This window comes from Malus sylvestris, chromosome 13 (assembly GCF_916048215.2).
Source record: "Malus sylvestris chromosome 13, drMalSylv7.2, whole genome shotgun sequence".
Classification (NCBI taxonomy): Eukaryota; Viridiplantae; Streptophyta; class Magnoliopsida; order Rosales; family Rosaceae; genus Malus; species Malus sylvestris.
The window spans coordinates 4,265,335-4,279,773 of NC_062272.1; the positions used below are offsets into that span (position 1 = coordinate 4,265,335).

The 14,439-nt window shown below is 42.0% G+C and overlaps 2 protein-coding genes across 3 annotated transcripts; both read left to right on the forward strand.

Moving 5' to 3' along the window:
* The first annotated feature begins 1,818 nt into the window (after positions 1 to 1,818).
* On the forward strand, positions 1,819 to 3,811 carry LOC126595046 (uncharacterized). The gene has a single exon (XM_050261368.1). It carries the CDS (start codon positions 2,273 to 2,275, stop codon positions 3,338 to 3,340), a length of 1,068 nt encoding a protein of 355 aa, XP_050117325.1. The 5' UTR covers positions 1,819 to 2,272; the 3' UTR covers positions 3,341 to 3,811.
* Positions 3,812 to 9,811: 6,000 nt separating this feature from the next.
* On the forward strand, positions 9,812 to 12,330 carry LOC126595045 (uncharacterized). 2 transcript variants are annotated; one of them, XM_050261367.1, is made up of 4 exons: positions 9,812 to 10,632; positions 10,711 to 10,866; positions 10,953 to 11,428; positions 11,509 to 12,330. In XM_050261367.1, the coding sequence occupies exons 1-4, from the start codon at positions 9,876 to 9,878 to the stop codon at positions 12,160 to 12,162; spliced, it is 2,043 nt and encodes a 680-aa protein (XP_050117324.1). In that variant the 5' UTR covers positions 9,812 to 9,875; the 3' UTR covers positions 12,163 to 12,330. The 2 variants fall into 2 exon arrangements, with proteins under 2 accessions (XP_050117324.1, XP_050117323.1); XM_050261366.1 differs by having other exon boundaries at positions 9,812 to 10,866.
* The last annotated feature ends 2,109 nt before the right edge of the window (positions 12,331 to 14,439 follow it).

Sequence of the window (14,439 nt, forward strand, 5' to 3'; positions counted from 1 at the left end):
TATTTCACAGCCGCTTATTCTCACAGCACAGCCGCTTATTCTCACAGCAGCTTTTTTTCAAAGCACATCAATACCAAACCAGCCCTTAGAAAGACAAAAAAAAAATCACTAAATCGCAGTATTTGCAATAGAAAAAGATTTAGTTCTCATGCTTGCTTGGTAGTTGCACCGTACTGGTCTTTAATTGAAACCCATTGTCATGCTACTAATATAGACTTAGAATGTATGGTGGCCTCTCTTTTTTTATTTCGGTTTGAAAGTTCTAGTAAAGTTCTTTTACATTATGTTTGAATTAGGGAAATAGACTTAGATTTTTTATAAAAGTCAGAGTTTATAAATTGACATGTACCAATTTCTTTGTTTGGATTCATAAACGTATAAATTTAAAATTTTCGCATGGAAAAAAACTTGGAATTTGGAATATCCAATTCCCAAGTTTAACTTTCATGTAAATATGTGTCATTTCTAAATTTCTACGAGTAAGAGTTTAAAAATAACAAATTATGTATTCAACTTCAAGTATTCTTTTAGGTTAACAAACAACAAAATTCACAAATTTTCCATCATTTCAATTTCCGTCGTTTTAAAACTCTTTAATAATCTTATTTTCTATCATGTTGTACATCTTACCGAATATTATACCTTTCCATAAAAAAAAAGAAAAAGAAAGAAAAAAAAGAAAAGAGACATGCATGCATTACCAAAGCAGTACTTACCCTTTAGTCCATGAAAATGCAAATCGTATAAGTGATTCTTGAATTTACTCATCGCAAATCATTTTAGTATTATTGTAAAAAAATCTCTCAATATCCTCGTTTAGTGGAAGGATTAATTTGACCAAAGTGTCTGGTTACGTGGTCATTCACGTGACAATTTATCGAAGATATTGACATATTTTTTATAGAATAACCAAAATGATTTACAATAGACAAACTTAGAAACCCCTTTTATCGATTTTCATTATCAGGGACCAAGTCGAGGAGTTATGCCAATCTCAATGATTATTTTGAATTTAAAAAAAACCCCAATTATAATAATCAAGTGGTAATTAGTATATTTTATACAAAAAAAACGAAGAGTGAATTTGGATTTAAAGTCTTGTTACTTGTAATCACTCTTTTCATGTGGTAATTAGTATATTTATACACAAAGGAATGATTTTGAATTTACGCATCTGGTCTAATATTCTAGTGGAACGGTATTGAATTTCCACTCATGCGTCGCGAGTTCGAAACTCTCTACTCTAATATCACTGTTATGTCACTTGAATTAGGTGCAATCTACAACTATTGATTTCTCTCGTTTGAGTTCTTTTATGGAAAACTTTTAATTTGTGAGTATAAATATTGTAAAATTGTTTATGGAAACGTGTTTCTATCACTTCTCAAAGCAGTGCCAAACGAGGCCTTAACATATCAAATTGTACACAATATAATTTCTTTTATTATTTATTTTTCACTAAACCAATTCTTCATTGTATCCTCCGAGAAACAAACAATTTTCTCCTAAGCCGTATAATAACAAACAAACAAAAGTAAGTCCAAAACGTCGCCGTCCAGAGCGTAAGGTAGTGCAGCTGGCAGCTCCACACGAGTCCGGATCTGTGCAGGATCCTCTTTGTGAGGATTCGGTAATTTATAAATTGTGTTTGTTTATCGTACATTGTACATCTTAGTGTTATAAATTATTTTAAATATTTTTATTTAAAAATAAACATAAACAGTATTTGATAAAAATTAATCGTATAATGTACGATAAACAGACATTATTCACGGATCCCCACGCTCACCAAACGATCCGGAGAGGATCCTGTTGGCTCCACCACAATCCCATATAAAAGCCCGACCAAGTTAAACTCACCGACGCGCACACTCTCATTTCCTTCATTCATTTCTTTAATTCTCCTTCACGCCCAATTTCCACACGCCTTGCTCGATTCTCAATCAAATCCTCCATGAGAGTCAGAGCTCCCTCCTTCTCAACGCCTTCCTTCTCCGCCAATCTCGCCGGAGAACCTCCGCGAAACGCCTCTCCATCACCACCCCCAATGCGGCCTCCCAGCTTTCAAGGTACTGTCCCGTCTGTATTCCGTGACTCCTCAGATCTGTAGTGCCGGTAAATCTTTTCATGCGAATCTGGCTTCTGCGTTTTGCGTTTTGGGTTGAATCTAGCTCCGTTTGATCTTTAATTGTCATCACGTATATATACATTTTATATGTTTTGTAATTCTGTTGAATTGGTGTTGTGAGTGATTGATTTGGAGAAAAAAAAAATGGAAGCTGAAAGTTCACCAAGAATGAGATTGGATCACTCGAAAAAAGAGGGATCCGAAGAACCCCATTTGCGTAGATTTGAGTTAGATCTCTCTGGTAACGATCATAGATTTCATTCGATGAGTGCTCTGGAGATTTTGAGGGAAACTGTTAGAATTCTCCGGTACAATTCGTGGGGGTTTTTGGCGATTGCCATGTTGCTAATCTGCCCAATTTCCGCCGTGCTTTTGTCGAATTTCCTAGTTGATCAGTCACTTGTAAAGAGACTAACCATTAGGATGCTGTTAATTGCAAAGTCCAGTGGACTCCCTTTGAGGGATTTTATCAGTCACTCTTGCCAGAAGTTAGCTGAGATGGCTATCTCGTGTACAATGTGCTTTCCCTTGTACATCACATTATCATTGTTGTCGAAGGCTGCGGTGGTTTACTCCGTGTACTGTAGTTACTCCCTGAAGAAGTTTGATGCATCCCAGTTTTACTTTGTTATGTGCAAGATATGGAGGCGGGTTGTTTCAACTTATATGTGGATGTGTATGGTGGTTGCTGGTAGCGTTGTCTTGTTTTTGGTCCTTCTTCTTGCTGTGTGCAATGCATGTTCGATAGTGGGGTTGTCCCCGAATTATATTGTGTATGCTGCAATGGTGGTTGGGCTCGCCTTCTCGGTCGTTTTTGCCAATGCCATTATTATTTGCAACATTGCTTTTGTGATCTCTGTGTTGGAGGATGTCTCTGGACCAGAGGCATTGGTTCAGTCTGGGGTTTTGATCAAGGGACAAACTCAGGTGGGGCTTCTGATATTTCTTGGATCGAGTATTGGAATGGCGTTTGTTGAGGGATTGTTTGAGCATAGGGTGAAGACTTTGAGTTACGGAGACGGGTCTTCGCGCATTTGGGAAGGGCCTCTTTTGGTGATCATGTATTCGTTTGTGGTGCTTATCGACTCCATGAACAGTGCAGTTTTCTACTTCAGTTGCAGATCTTTGAAGATGGAAACATCTTTGGATGGTGAATCTCATTCGATTTTGGAAACAATAACCTTTTCTACTGAATCAGTTGGCATTCAATGACACCATCAACATAACTTTTTGATACAATTACTTTGAAGATGGGAGCTGCTGCATGAAAAATTAGGATTTCGTTGCCAGTTTGTGGTCACCGGCTGTTAAATGCCGCAAACTTGTGCATTGGTAGACCTTCCGAGCAAGCGTTCACGGCCGGATGTAACCTCAAGTGCCTTCAGCTGGTTAGTATTTACTTCATTTGATTGCAAAAAATTGACTTGTCGAGGGAGCTAGGAGAGTGAAGAATGAGGAAAAGAATTCTCAAGGCCACAAAGGAAGTGATGGGAAGCGTTATATTCTTCAAGAATAAATTATCCATAGTTCAATTCATATATATTTTTATTTTCCGATACATTATGCCAAATTAGTGTTAGTGTAATTCGTACAGGTAAGTTACTTTAAGCTTATCCAAATTTGCACTACAAAACCAAATGGTAATACGGAGAGTATCTCAACTTATCCATTTTCTTTCATGCACACTTCAGTTTTTAACAAAAAAAAAAGAATCAAGGAAACAAAAATAAACTCTGTTGCAGGGAAGCCAACTTCCTATTTTTGGGGAGAGATCCGGAAAGGATCATTTTCTCCTAATCCACAAAATCAAGGAATCTGTACCGTTGAAAATTGATCAAACGGTTGAAGTTATTATAATTTTTAAAGTCTTCTTTTCTCCTAATCCACAAAATCAAGGAATCTGTACGTTGAAAACTGATTCAACGGTTGAAGTTATTATAATTTTTAAAGTGGGTTCTTGTTTGTAACTTGTTGATGCACAAAATCAGCGAAGACTTTGGTACAACAGAAAGTGTCAGGTTTTGTGACCTTCGCTTGTTTGCTTCGGTCACTAGTGAGGATAAGTACGTAAATGAATAGAGACAGAGAAGCAAACACAGGATGTACGTGGTTCACCCAGATTGGCTACGTCCACGGAGTAGAGGAGTTCTTATTAGTAGTGAAGGGCTTACACAAGTACAAAGGATCAAGCTCTCAATTTAGTGAGTTCTTGTGAATGATTTAACACAAAATGGCATTAGGCAATATTGTGGAAGAATGACCCCTATTTATAGAAAAACTTGTAGCTTTGTCACATTGACATGTGTCGTGTTGTGATTGGTTCTTGATGTCGACACGTGCTGCGCTCTGATTGGCTTCTAATCTTGACACGTGTCGAGTAGTGATTGGCCTTCTGGTCGGAGGGGAACTCTTCTGGGTCCTTGACAGTATAGCGTTGGCCGGTGCTCGGTAGTTTCGGGATTGGTCAAGTATGGTACAAACAGTGCTCCCCTAAGTTCCCGAGTGAGGGAAACTCCTCGGTTGGGGACTTGCAAGATCCAATCCCTTGAGTAATCACGAAACTTCTAAGTACCGAAGTGTGGTCTGATCTTCATCTGCCCTTCTCTGGAAGTACCTTTCCTCCATCCGGGAATGGTGTATTTAGCTGATGTTGACGCACAAGGTAATGTATCAATTTCACTTGAAGCTTACTTGTAGTTTCGGGCTTGGTCAAGTGCGATACAAACCCTATAGTAGGAGTCCCCCAAGTCGCCGAGCTAGGAGATCTGCCGAAAGAGGTGACAGACAAGGTAAGCAGTCAAACTTCCAAGTAAGCAACCCAGGATCAGAGGTTTGACTTCGGCTTCCGGTTGATTGTTCTCATTCTCCTTGTCTCTCATTCAACTGCCAGGATAAGGAGAAGCAAATGGATAAGAGATGATATGAGATACTTTTGCTTTTGAAGAAGTAACTTTCCATAGGCTTATTCTTGAACTGTGCTGGAGGGTTTTCTGGTGCCCTTCAGAGTATAAGGCCGACTCAAAAATTCGAGGGTCAAAACAAGTCCATCAAATCTAGAGTACGTTCGACCTTGATGATATGGGATACTTTTGCTGTTGACGGAATAATGAATGTGGTATGGAAAGGTGTCGTGCTGTAGTGATCTGTTTCAGCTCACCGTTGAACCTTCTACTTCAATCTTTTGCATGGCAGAAGTGGTGTGCAACCTTTGCATTTAAATGGTCCTTCAGAACATTCCTTCATAGTGACTCATCCACGCTTGGCAGCTTCAGTGTAAAGAGCCAATATCTGATCAACTGTCATGAGGTATTTGCCGGTGGAATTCGTGACCTTGACAGCAGTTGAGGATGAGTACTCGAGAGCAATGCTAAGTAAGCAACCAGGCAAAGGCTCCAGGCAGTCAGTTCCAAATTGGAGGTTTGATTTCAGGTTCCGACTGACTGCTCTCTTTCTCCTTGTCCTGCAGGTGTGGACAAGGACAAAGACAAAGACAGGGAGAAAGCATGATATGGGATACTCTTGCTTTTGACCCTGATGATATGAGATACTCTTGTTCTTGGTGTGGCTTATTTGCTGAGGTATTATCGGGGGGAAATAAAGCTGAGTATTTCGAGAGGTTATGTTGAGGGTGCCTTTTCGAATGCGAGAAAGGGTTGAGCATTTTTGCAGGTTTGCCTGTCCGTTGAGGAGGGAGGTCAATGTATATAGGGATTTCCCAATAACAAGTAGTAATGCTATTCCTTTACCCTTCTTGGTCACAGCAATGTAGTGGGAGCTGCCAGCTTCACGTGTTTTAATTTTGTCAGAGCACTTTGAAAAAGTGGTATGTGGTATCTGGAAAGCTGATATTACGTGTGAAGATTACAGACAAGCTTTATCTAAGGAAATCTGGCTCTCGAAGTTCTGAGAGTTGTGCCTCTTCGGTTTTCGAACAAGCAATCCCGTCGAGGATCTGACTCTTGAGATTCGGAAAGCGGTGCTACTCCGGTTTTTGAGAAAGTAATTATGTTGGGAGTCTTTTCTCGAATGTGAGTAAAGGTTGGACGTTCTTGCCAACCTGTCTTGCCGCAAAACACGGAGGTCGACACACATAGGGATTTTCCAGTTGTCAAGCAGTGGTGCTGTTCCTTTACCCTTATGGGTAATAGTAGGGTAGCTGGAACTTCGAAATTCTCGTGCCTAAACTTTGTCAGAGATCTTTGACAAAGTTATATGTGGTACCCGAGGAGTTGATGGTGCATATGGAGAGCGGTGATTGAACAGTAAGATTCACGTGCTTTCTACTTCACCAGAAATCTTCGACAGATTGCCCGTAATTTCCGCAAAGCTGAGTGTGCATGTGACAGGTGCTGACGAGGCTGAAAAAGCAGGTGCTTCTTCGATTTCTGAGATCGACCCTCGTGGTCTCTGAGCAGCCCAACTTTTGAGAAAGCAAACGCCTCTTCGATTTCTGAGATCGGCCCTCGTGGTCTCTGAGCAGCCCAGCTTTTGAGAAAGCAAACGCCTCTTCGATTTCTGAAGCTCCGTCGAGTGCAGATTTTTATAGAGGCTGGCATTAAGTTCCACAGCACACTTGAATCTCTACCAGTAGAAACTCATTTCTTGCACTTCTAAGATCTTGATTTGTCTGACCTCTTCCTTCTTCAACACATTTGAAAATGTCTGGACCCTCCGACCGTCGTTTTGACTTGAACCTTGGAGAAGAGACAGCCACGCCTTCTCCAGACAACATATGGCGCCCATCCTTCATATCCCCTACTGGTCCTCTTACCGTTGGGGATTCTGTGATGAAGAATGATATGACCGCTGCAGTGGTGGCCAGGAACCTTCTCACTCCCAAAGATAACAGACTACTTTCCAAACGGTCTGATGAGTTGGCTGTTAAGGACTCTCTGGCTCTTAGTGTTCAGTGTGCAGGTTCTGTGTCTAATATGGCCCAACGCCTATTTGCTAGAACCCGCCAAGTTGAATCATTGGCTGCTGAAGTGATGAGTCTCAAACAGGAGATTAGAGGGCTCAAGCATGAGAATAAGCAGTTGCACCGGCTCGCCCATGACTATGCTACAAACATGAAGAGGAAGCTTGACTAGATGAAGGAATCTGATGGTAAGGTTTTACTTGATCATCAGCGGTTTGTGGGTTTGTTCCAAAGGCATTTATTGCCTTCGTCCTCTAGGGTTGTACCTGGTAATGAAGCTTCAAATGATGAACCTCCAATGCCTCATCCTTCTGGGGTTTTGTCAAGTACTGAGGCTCCGGATAACCACCCTCCGGTGCTTTCTCTTTCTGGGGCTCTACCGACTGCTGAGACTTCCCCTAAGCAACCTTTGTGAAGGCTCCCTTTTGTTTGTTTATTTTGACTCATGTATATGTACATATTTGTGGCTTATCGAAAATATTAATAAATAAGCTTTGCTTCATTTCAACATATTGTGTTAAATACACCAAAGCCTTCTTCATAAAGTTCTTTGAATTTTTGCTTTTGTTGAAACCTGTATTGTTGAAGCTTTGTGAGTGAAGCATGTAGTTTGAGGTAGTGTTCCCTTAATTTCCCGAGTGAGGAAAACTTCTCGGTTGGAGACTTGAAAAATCCAAGTCACTGAGTAGTCACGAACTTTTGAGTACCAAGGCGTAGTAGCATATGGTGGGAGTCCCCCAAGTCTCTAGTCGAGGGAGTTGACGAATGAGGTGTCTTGCTAATAGTCCATGTCGTAAGTACCAAAACTTCATTCTTTTGTTTTCTAAGTGGTAGCCCCGGACTTTTTCTTCATATATTTTGTTTATGAAGGTTGCTAGGCCCGAATAAGTGGAATTGCAGAAGGTGTAACGGTTGGTAGCTGTTTTATGGAAAGCCATCTGACTACGATAGTCTTGCACATGATGACTATAGGGAGATACACACACATACTGCTATGATAGAGGGTGTAACCGTTGGTGCATTACAATCATAATGGAAGCATCACAATGATGGAAGCATCACAATGATGAAAGCATCGTAATGATGAAAACACCATAATGATGAAACATCATAATGATGTTTCTTTGGTGGAATTGTTTTTCATTTCCCTTAACACCCTGAATTGGTTTTCAATATAAGACCATCATCTGTAGCTCGAATCACAAAGTTGTCTTCATGAAAGTTGTTCTTTAATTCCTTAACTACAACATATCCAAATTTGAGAGCCATCGGAGTAGTACAACTTCAGAAATTCAAGTATGATGAGTAACTGTTCATCAATGTTCTGTTAATCCGTCAGACTTGTTGTGAGCTTCGAAACTCCATTTTCTCTTGTTCAGATCAACATACTTTCTTCATCGAAGTTGTTCCTTAACTTGTGAACTACAACATATCCAAATTTGAGGTCCCTCGGAGCCGTATAACTCCAGAAATCCAGGTATGATGAGTGACTGGTTATTATTTTTCTGTCAACCCGTCAGATTTGTTGTGAGCTTCGAAACTCCATTTTCTCTTGCTCAGATCAGCATGCTTTCTTCATTGAAGTTGTTCCTCATCGTCTCTTTCATAACATATCAAAAATTCAGAATGAACTAATGGTTAAATATTTCCAGATCTTCGAAACATCACAGCAGCTTCGAAATCTGCAAGAATCCGACTGTCATGCTTGGAGCTTCAACACTTTAATTTCCGTGGCTCAAACAGAAATGGTTCCTTCTTGAAAGTTGTTCATCTGCTCAAGAACTAGAGGGTGTCCAAAATTCAGCTCCATTGGAGAGAAGCAGCAGCTGCAAAAATTTGATAGAGAAAAGGAGGCGAAGCTTTGTTGGATTTCTAGGCTGGGGAAGATTCCAGTTTTTGTAGCAACTTCAGTACTGGTGAATTGCTTGTATTTTTGTCCATAACTAAATTTTGGACTTTGAATTATTATTTGATCTATCATAATATGTTTGGGAACATATATAAGTGAATAAATAAGAAGGAAGATTTTGGGCCCTTGTGGGTGTAAAACAAAAAATGTTTAGGTTTTGTGAACAAAATTTGTTTATTTGGAGCAAGGTTTTGTGTTGAAGCTTTGTAGGTGAAGCTTTGGTGTTGAAGCTTTCTAGGTGAAGCTTTGATGGTGAAGCTTTGTAGATGAAGCTTTGTAGATGAAGCTTTCTAGGTAAAGCTTTGATGGTGAAAGTATGTAGATGAAGCTTTCTAGGTGAAGCTTTGATGGTGAAGCTTTGATGGTGAAAGTATGTAGATGAAGCTTTCTTAAGTGAAGCTTTGGGCCCTTGTGAAGCTTTGGAGGTGAAGCTTTTCGGGTGAAGCTTTTTTGGGTGAAGCTTTGTGGGTGAAGCTTTTGAGGTGAAGCTTTGGGCCCTTGTGAAGCTTTGGAGGTGAAGCTTTTCGGGTGAAGCTTTTTTGGGTGAAGCTTTGTGGGTGAAGCTTTTGAGGTGAAGCTTTGTGGGTGAAGCTTTTTAGGTGAAGCTTTTCGGGTGAAGCTTTTTTGGGTGAAGCTTTGTGGGTGAAGCTTTTTAGGTGAAGCTTTGTGGGTGAAGCTTTGGAGGTGAAGCTTTTCGGGTGAAGCTTTTTGGATGAAGCTGTTTTTTTTTTTTTTTTTTTTTTTTTGGCGCTTGACACGGTCTTCATTTGCTTGTTTTGTAGTGACTGTGGAAGACGGATTGCTTTCTGATTGAGAAGGGTTCCGGCATCGCTTTGCACCATCTTCATGTGGGTAATATAGGAACTTCCTTATGTTTTGATCATGCATGTAGTGATAGAATTTGTTTCTTCTTATTGTAGATGTCAGAGCCTGGAAGTTCTAGTGATGAGGGCTCTTCTAGCTTTAGCTCTAAGTCTGAGTCTGCAATGTCGGAGTCTTCAGGGTCTTTGTTAGAGTCCGGTACTAGAGAAACATTGGATGATCTTCCCAACCGTCAAACTTTAGCTATTGCTAGTTCTTCCTCCATGGCGTTGGGTGAGGGGGTTGTTTTTGATGCCATACCCATAGTTCGCTCTGAGTTCACAGCAGACCATCTAAAGAATAACTTGTTAGATAATGAGAAGCAGGTTGAGGCGCTAAGGCAGTCATGTAATATCCCTCGTAGTGTAGGGATACGTTTGGTACATGATGAAGAATGGCCTTCTGAGCCTCCCCAGGGTCATGTTATGTTCTACACCCAGATATTACTGACTTTAGGGGTGAGACTACCTTTACATCCGTGGTTGCAAAAGATGTTATCTTTGATCGGATATGCACCTGGGCAACTCAATCCTGGTTTCTGGGATACTTTGATTGGATTTTATATCATTTGGATGGAGTGTGGGTTGTGTGAGCCTTCCTTCCATCAGTGGCGTTACTGTTACAAGATGCGCCCAGCAAAATCATGCACTGGTTATGCCGAGTGTGCATGTCGGAGTGAGAGAGAGCGTATTGTGTATGGTAAGAAAAAGGCATACTACACATGGAAAAACCGTTGGTGCTTTCTGTATAATGATTGGGAGTATGATAAGGGTGTCACGCCTGAGCGACGTGTGCTTACTCACTTCCAGACTGTAGGTTGTAACGTATCAACCGTTCGTACTATTTGCTATTTGTTGTGGTCTTTTCTTGCTTCTAACACTTTGCTTCATGTAGTGACGCGGGGCACCATCCAACTGTTTGGGCAGGAGCTATCTGACATAGAGAAGGTGTTGAGGGTGCCCAAAGAGGATAGACACTTAAGCAAGCTACGACCCTTATTTCGTCGGTACGGTTTCCAACCCTTAGTTTCCGAGAGCCAGGGACGATCGAGTAAGTTGTATCCTTCATGTAAACTTAGCTCAATTCCTTACTTTATTTGGAAAGTTGTATTTCTTATTTTGATTTTCCTTATGCAGTGGAGAAGGTAAGCAAGAAAACAGGGACTAGCACCCATAAAAGGAAAGCACCAGTGTTAGTTCATTCGGAAGACATCCTACCGCATAAGAAAATTCATAAGTTCCGAGGGGAACCATCCGTTAGACCTAAGTCCCAAGATAGGGTCCTTAAGGGGCCTGCCTTTAGGAAGACTGGAGTCGAGGCCGTTGAAAATGCTGCTGCCGTAGTTGTAGGAGAAGGGAGCCGACTGTTGCCTCATCCTCTTACTATGGAGCACACTGTCCAGGAAAGTGATCCTGGTTCCCGCCATGAGGGGAAAGGCAAGGAAAGAGCTGGCAGTGTCCCGTGGAAGGACTTGAGGGTTGCCACGCGGCCAAAGGATTTTGGGGATATCAACAATTGCTTGGCAGGGCGTCGATTCGCCTTCGATGAGCTCGGAGAGCCCTTAGCTAAGGATGAATCGGATTGCGACCGGATGTTGAAGCTGTCTTCATATGTGAGTGTTACTTTGTCATTTCCTTACTTTTTCCTCTTTATTATCATTATTTAGGTAGTGATGATCGTCTTGCCATGCAGGTCATGGCCGAGTATCACGACAGACTGCAAGAGGTTGAGCGGTACAAGGCAAAACTGAAGGAGAATAAGCAGCTTGTGGACGAGGCCCGAAGGAATAAGGGACTTTTGACTCAGGCTCTCCAACTGAAGGACGAAACCATGGAGAGCTTGAAAAGGCGAAATGGTGAGAACTTAAGGCTTAAGAAATTGTTTGAGGCAACTAAAAAACAGTTGGAGGTGGCTACCTTGGAGGTATCCAAGGTTAGGGGAGAATTGGATGGTGCCTTAGTTGAGATTTCTGAACTGGAGAAGAGCATTCCAACTGAAAGGGAGGCTGCTGTGCAAGAATACTTAAGTTCTTCGACCTTTCATCTTGCTATTAAACCCCACTGTGCTCAAGAAGCTCGCTTTGAAAAAAGGAAATGGATGGCCGTCCTTGATCGTTATGATGATGGGAGCATTCTTCGAAAATACCACGAAGATATAGATGAGCATCATCGAAAGGGCGAGACATTTGTCCTTGCTGTTGATCCTAGCAGCGAAGATGAGTCTGATAATGAAGGTAGTGCTGATGCACAGACTCAGCATGGTGAAGAGGATCTTGGGGATGCAGAGGATGATGGTAGGACGCGGAGTGATACTGCCAGGGGTTCGGCTTCAGATGAGAATGAATAACAGTGTCTTTACTATCTGCATGTATTCTGGATGTAGTAGTCTGATGTGTGTATAACATGTGCCCATGTTATAAGCTTGAGAGTTTTGGATTTTAGGTGTTTATGAGTGTTTGCACTATTATTAATGCATGTTTGGCTATGTATGAATAGATCTATTGTTTGGATATAAGCCCTTGTTTGGTTGTTCCTTTCTTTGTATAGTCTTGTCGACACATACTTAGATTTTGTTTCGTGTTGGATATATCTGCTTTGAGGTTTCAACACTTGAGTGTTCCATTGCTAGGAATGTAAAAGAGTGAGGGCTGAGTTGGCTAAATTACCTCTTTATTGAATTCATTGCCAAATGGCCTTCATTACATAGGATGCCGAACGGCTATAGCTCAACACTTGTACATCGTGAGTCTATTTGTAGTAGTACTTCAAGTGATCAGCGTTCCATGGATGGCCAAGGGTCTTGCCATCGGAGCTTCTAAGTGTGTAAGAGCCAGGGCGACTGATGCCAATGACTTCATACGGTCCATCCCAGTTTGGACTAAGTGTGCCTTCACTCGGGACTCTGTCGCAGAGTAATCTTTTCTTTAAGACCCAGTCTCCTATTTTGAAAGAACGAGGCTTGACCCTAGAGTCATAATAGTTGGAGATGCGCTGCTTGTAGGCGACATTCCTCAAGTGAGCTTGGTTTCTGTGTTCCTCGACTAAATCCAAGTTGAGGGTGAGTTGTTTGTCATTTTCACTTTGAATGTAGTTCTGGACTCGGAATGTTGCTTGCTCGAGCTCAACAGGGACAACCGCCTCTGTGCCAAAGGCAAGTGAGAATGGAGTTTCTCCTGTTGAAGTCCGATATGAAGTGCGATATGACCAAAGAACTTGGGGTACAAATTCTGGCCAACAGCCTTTAGCTTTGTCCAAGCTGGTTTTCAAAGTGCGCTTGATTATTTTGTTGATGGCCTCAACTTGTCCATTAGACTGGGGATGAGCTGGAGAGGCAAATCATAAGTTGATGTTGAACTTAGAGCAGAACAACCTGAACTTCTTGTTGTCAAACTGTCGCCCATTGTCAGTGACTATCGCATTGGGAATGCCGAATCTACAAAGGATGTTCTTCCACACGAAGTCTTCTATCTTTGCCTCAGTAATGGTTGCCAAGGGTTCTACTTCGGCCCACTTTGTGAAGTAGTCCACTGCAACGACTGCGTAACAGACTTTGCCCTTCCCTGCCGGCATTGGGCCGATCAAATCAAGTCCCCACTGGGCGAAGGGCCAAGGGCTGATCATAGGAGTAAGAGGCTCTGGAGGGGAATGAGGAATAGTTGCATATCGTTGACATTTGTCACATGAGCGGGATACTTTGATGGCATCCTGGTGGAGTGTTGGCCAGTAATATCCTTGGCGAAAAGTCTTGTGTGCTAGGGACCGAGATCCAGCATGATCTCCACAGACTCCCTCATGTATTTCCCGAAGGACGATTTTCGCCTCGGCAGGCGTAAGACACCTTAAGTATGGCAGGCTAAAACCTCGCTTATAGAGTTGATCATTGATGATCAGGTAGCGGGTAGACTTGTATCGAATTTGCTTAGCCTGGACTTTATCATTTATGAGGGTGCCATGAGCAAGGAAATTATAGATCGGGGTGATCCAACTATCCCCCTGTTGTAAGTTGCATACTTCTGCGGCCATGGTGCTTGGTGTTGCCAACAGTTCGACATGAATTTTTCTTCCAATCTTGTCTTCCACAGCTGAGGCGAGGCGAGCCAGGGCGTCTGCATGACTGTTTGCCGCTCGAGGAACTTGGGTGATCTGGTAGTGGAAGTGCTTGAGCAAAAGTTGTGTTTGCGCAAGATATGCTGCCATGGAGCTGTCCTTAGCATCAAAGTTGTTGGTAACCTGGTTGACCACTAATTGGGAGTCACTGAAAATATCAATTTGTTTAACCCCGAGGTGTTTGGCCAAACGTAATCCTGCTAGAAGGGCTTCATACTCGGCCTCATTGTTTGATGCCTTGAATTTGAAACGAAGAGCATACTCCATTGCTACTTTGTCGGGCGTAGTCAAGACTAGTCCCGCTCCACAGCCCTGTTGGTTGGATGAGCCATCAACATACAGACTCCATGCTGAGGTCGTTGATTCTACCTTCTGAGCTTCCGGGGGTAATGAAGCCACTGCTTCAGGTGTAGAAGCAATGTCAACCGGATATGTGAAGTCGGCAATGAAATCTGCTACTGCTTGACCTTTTTCGGCTGGTTTTGGTTGGTAGGAAATGTCAAACTCACCCAATGCT

What these genes read in the sequence shown, in the direction of transcription:
- LOC126595046 (XM_050261368.1), top strand. Translation starts at nt 2,273, where the DNA reads ATGGAAGCTGAAAGTTCACCAAGAATGAGATTGGATCACTCGAAAAAA.
- LOC126595045 (XM_050261366.1), top strand. Translation starts at nt 9,876, where the DNA reads ATGTCAGAGCCTGGAAGTTCTAGTGATGAGGGCTCTTCTAGCTTTAGC. An exon ending in CGAGAGCCAGGGACGATCGA is followed by an intron (nt 10,867 to 10,952) that starts GTAAGTTGTATC and finishes TTCCTTATGCAG; the next exon opens with TGGAGAAGGTAAGCAAGAAA. An exon ending in TGTTGAAGCTGTCTTCATAT is followed by an intron (nt 11,429 to 11,508) that starts GTGAGTGTTACT and finishes CTTGCCATGCAG; the next exon opens with GTCATGGCCGAGTATCACGA.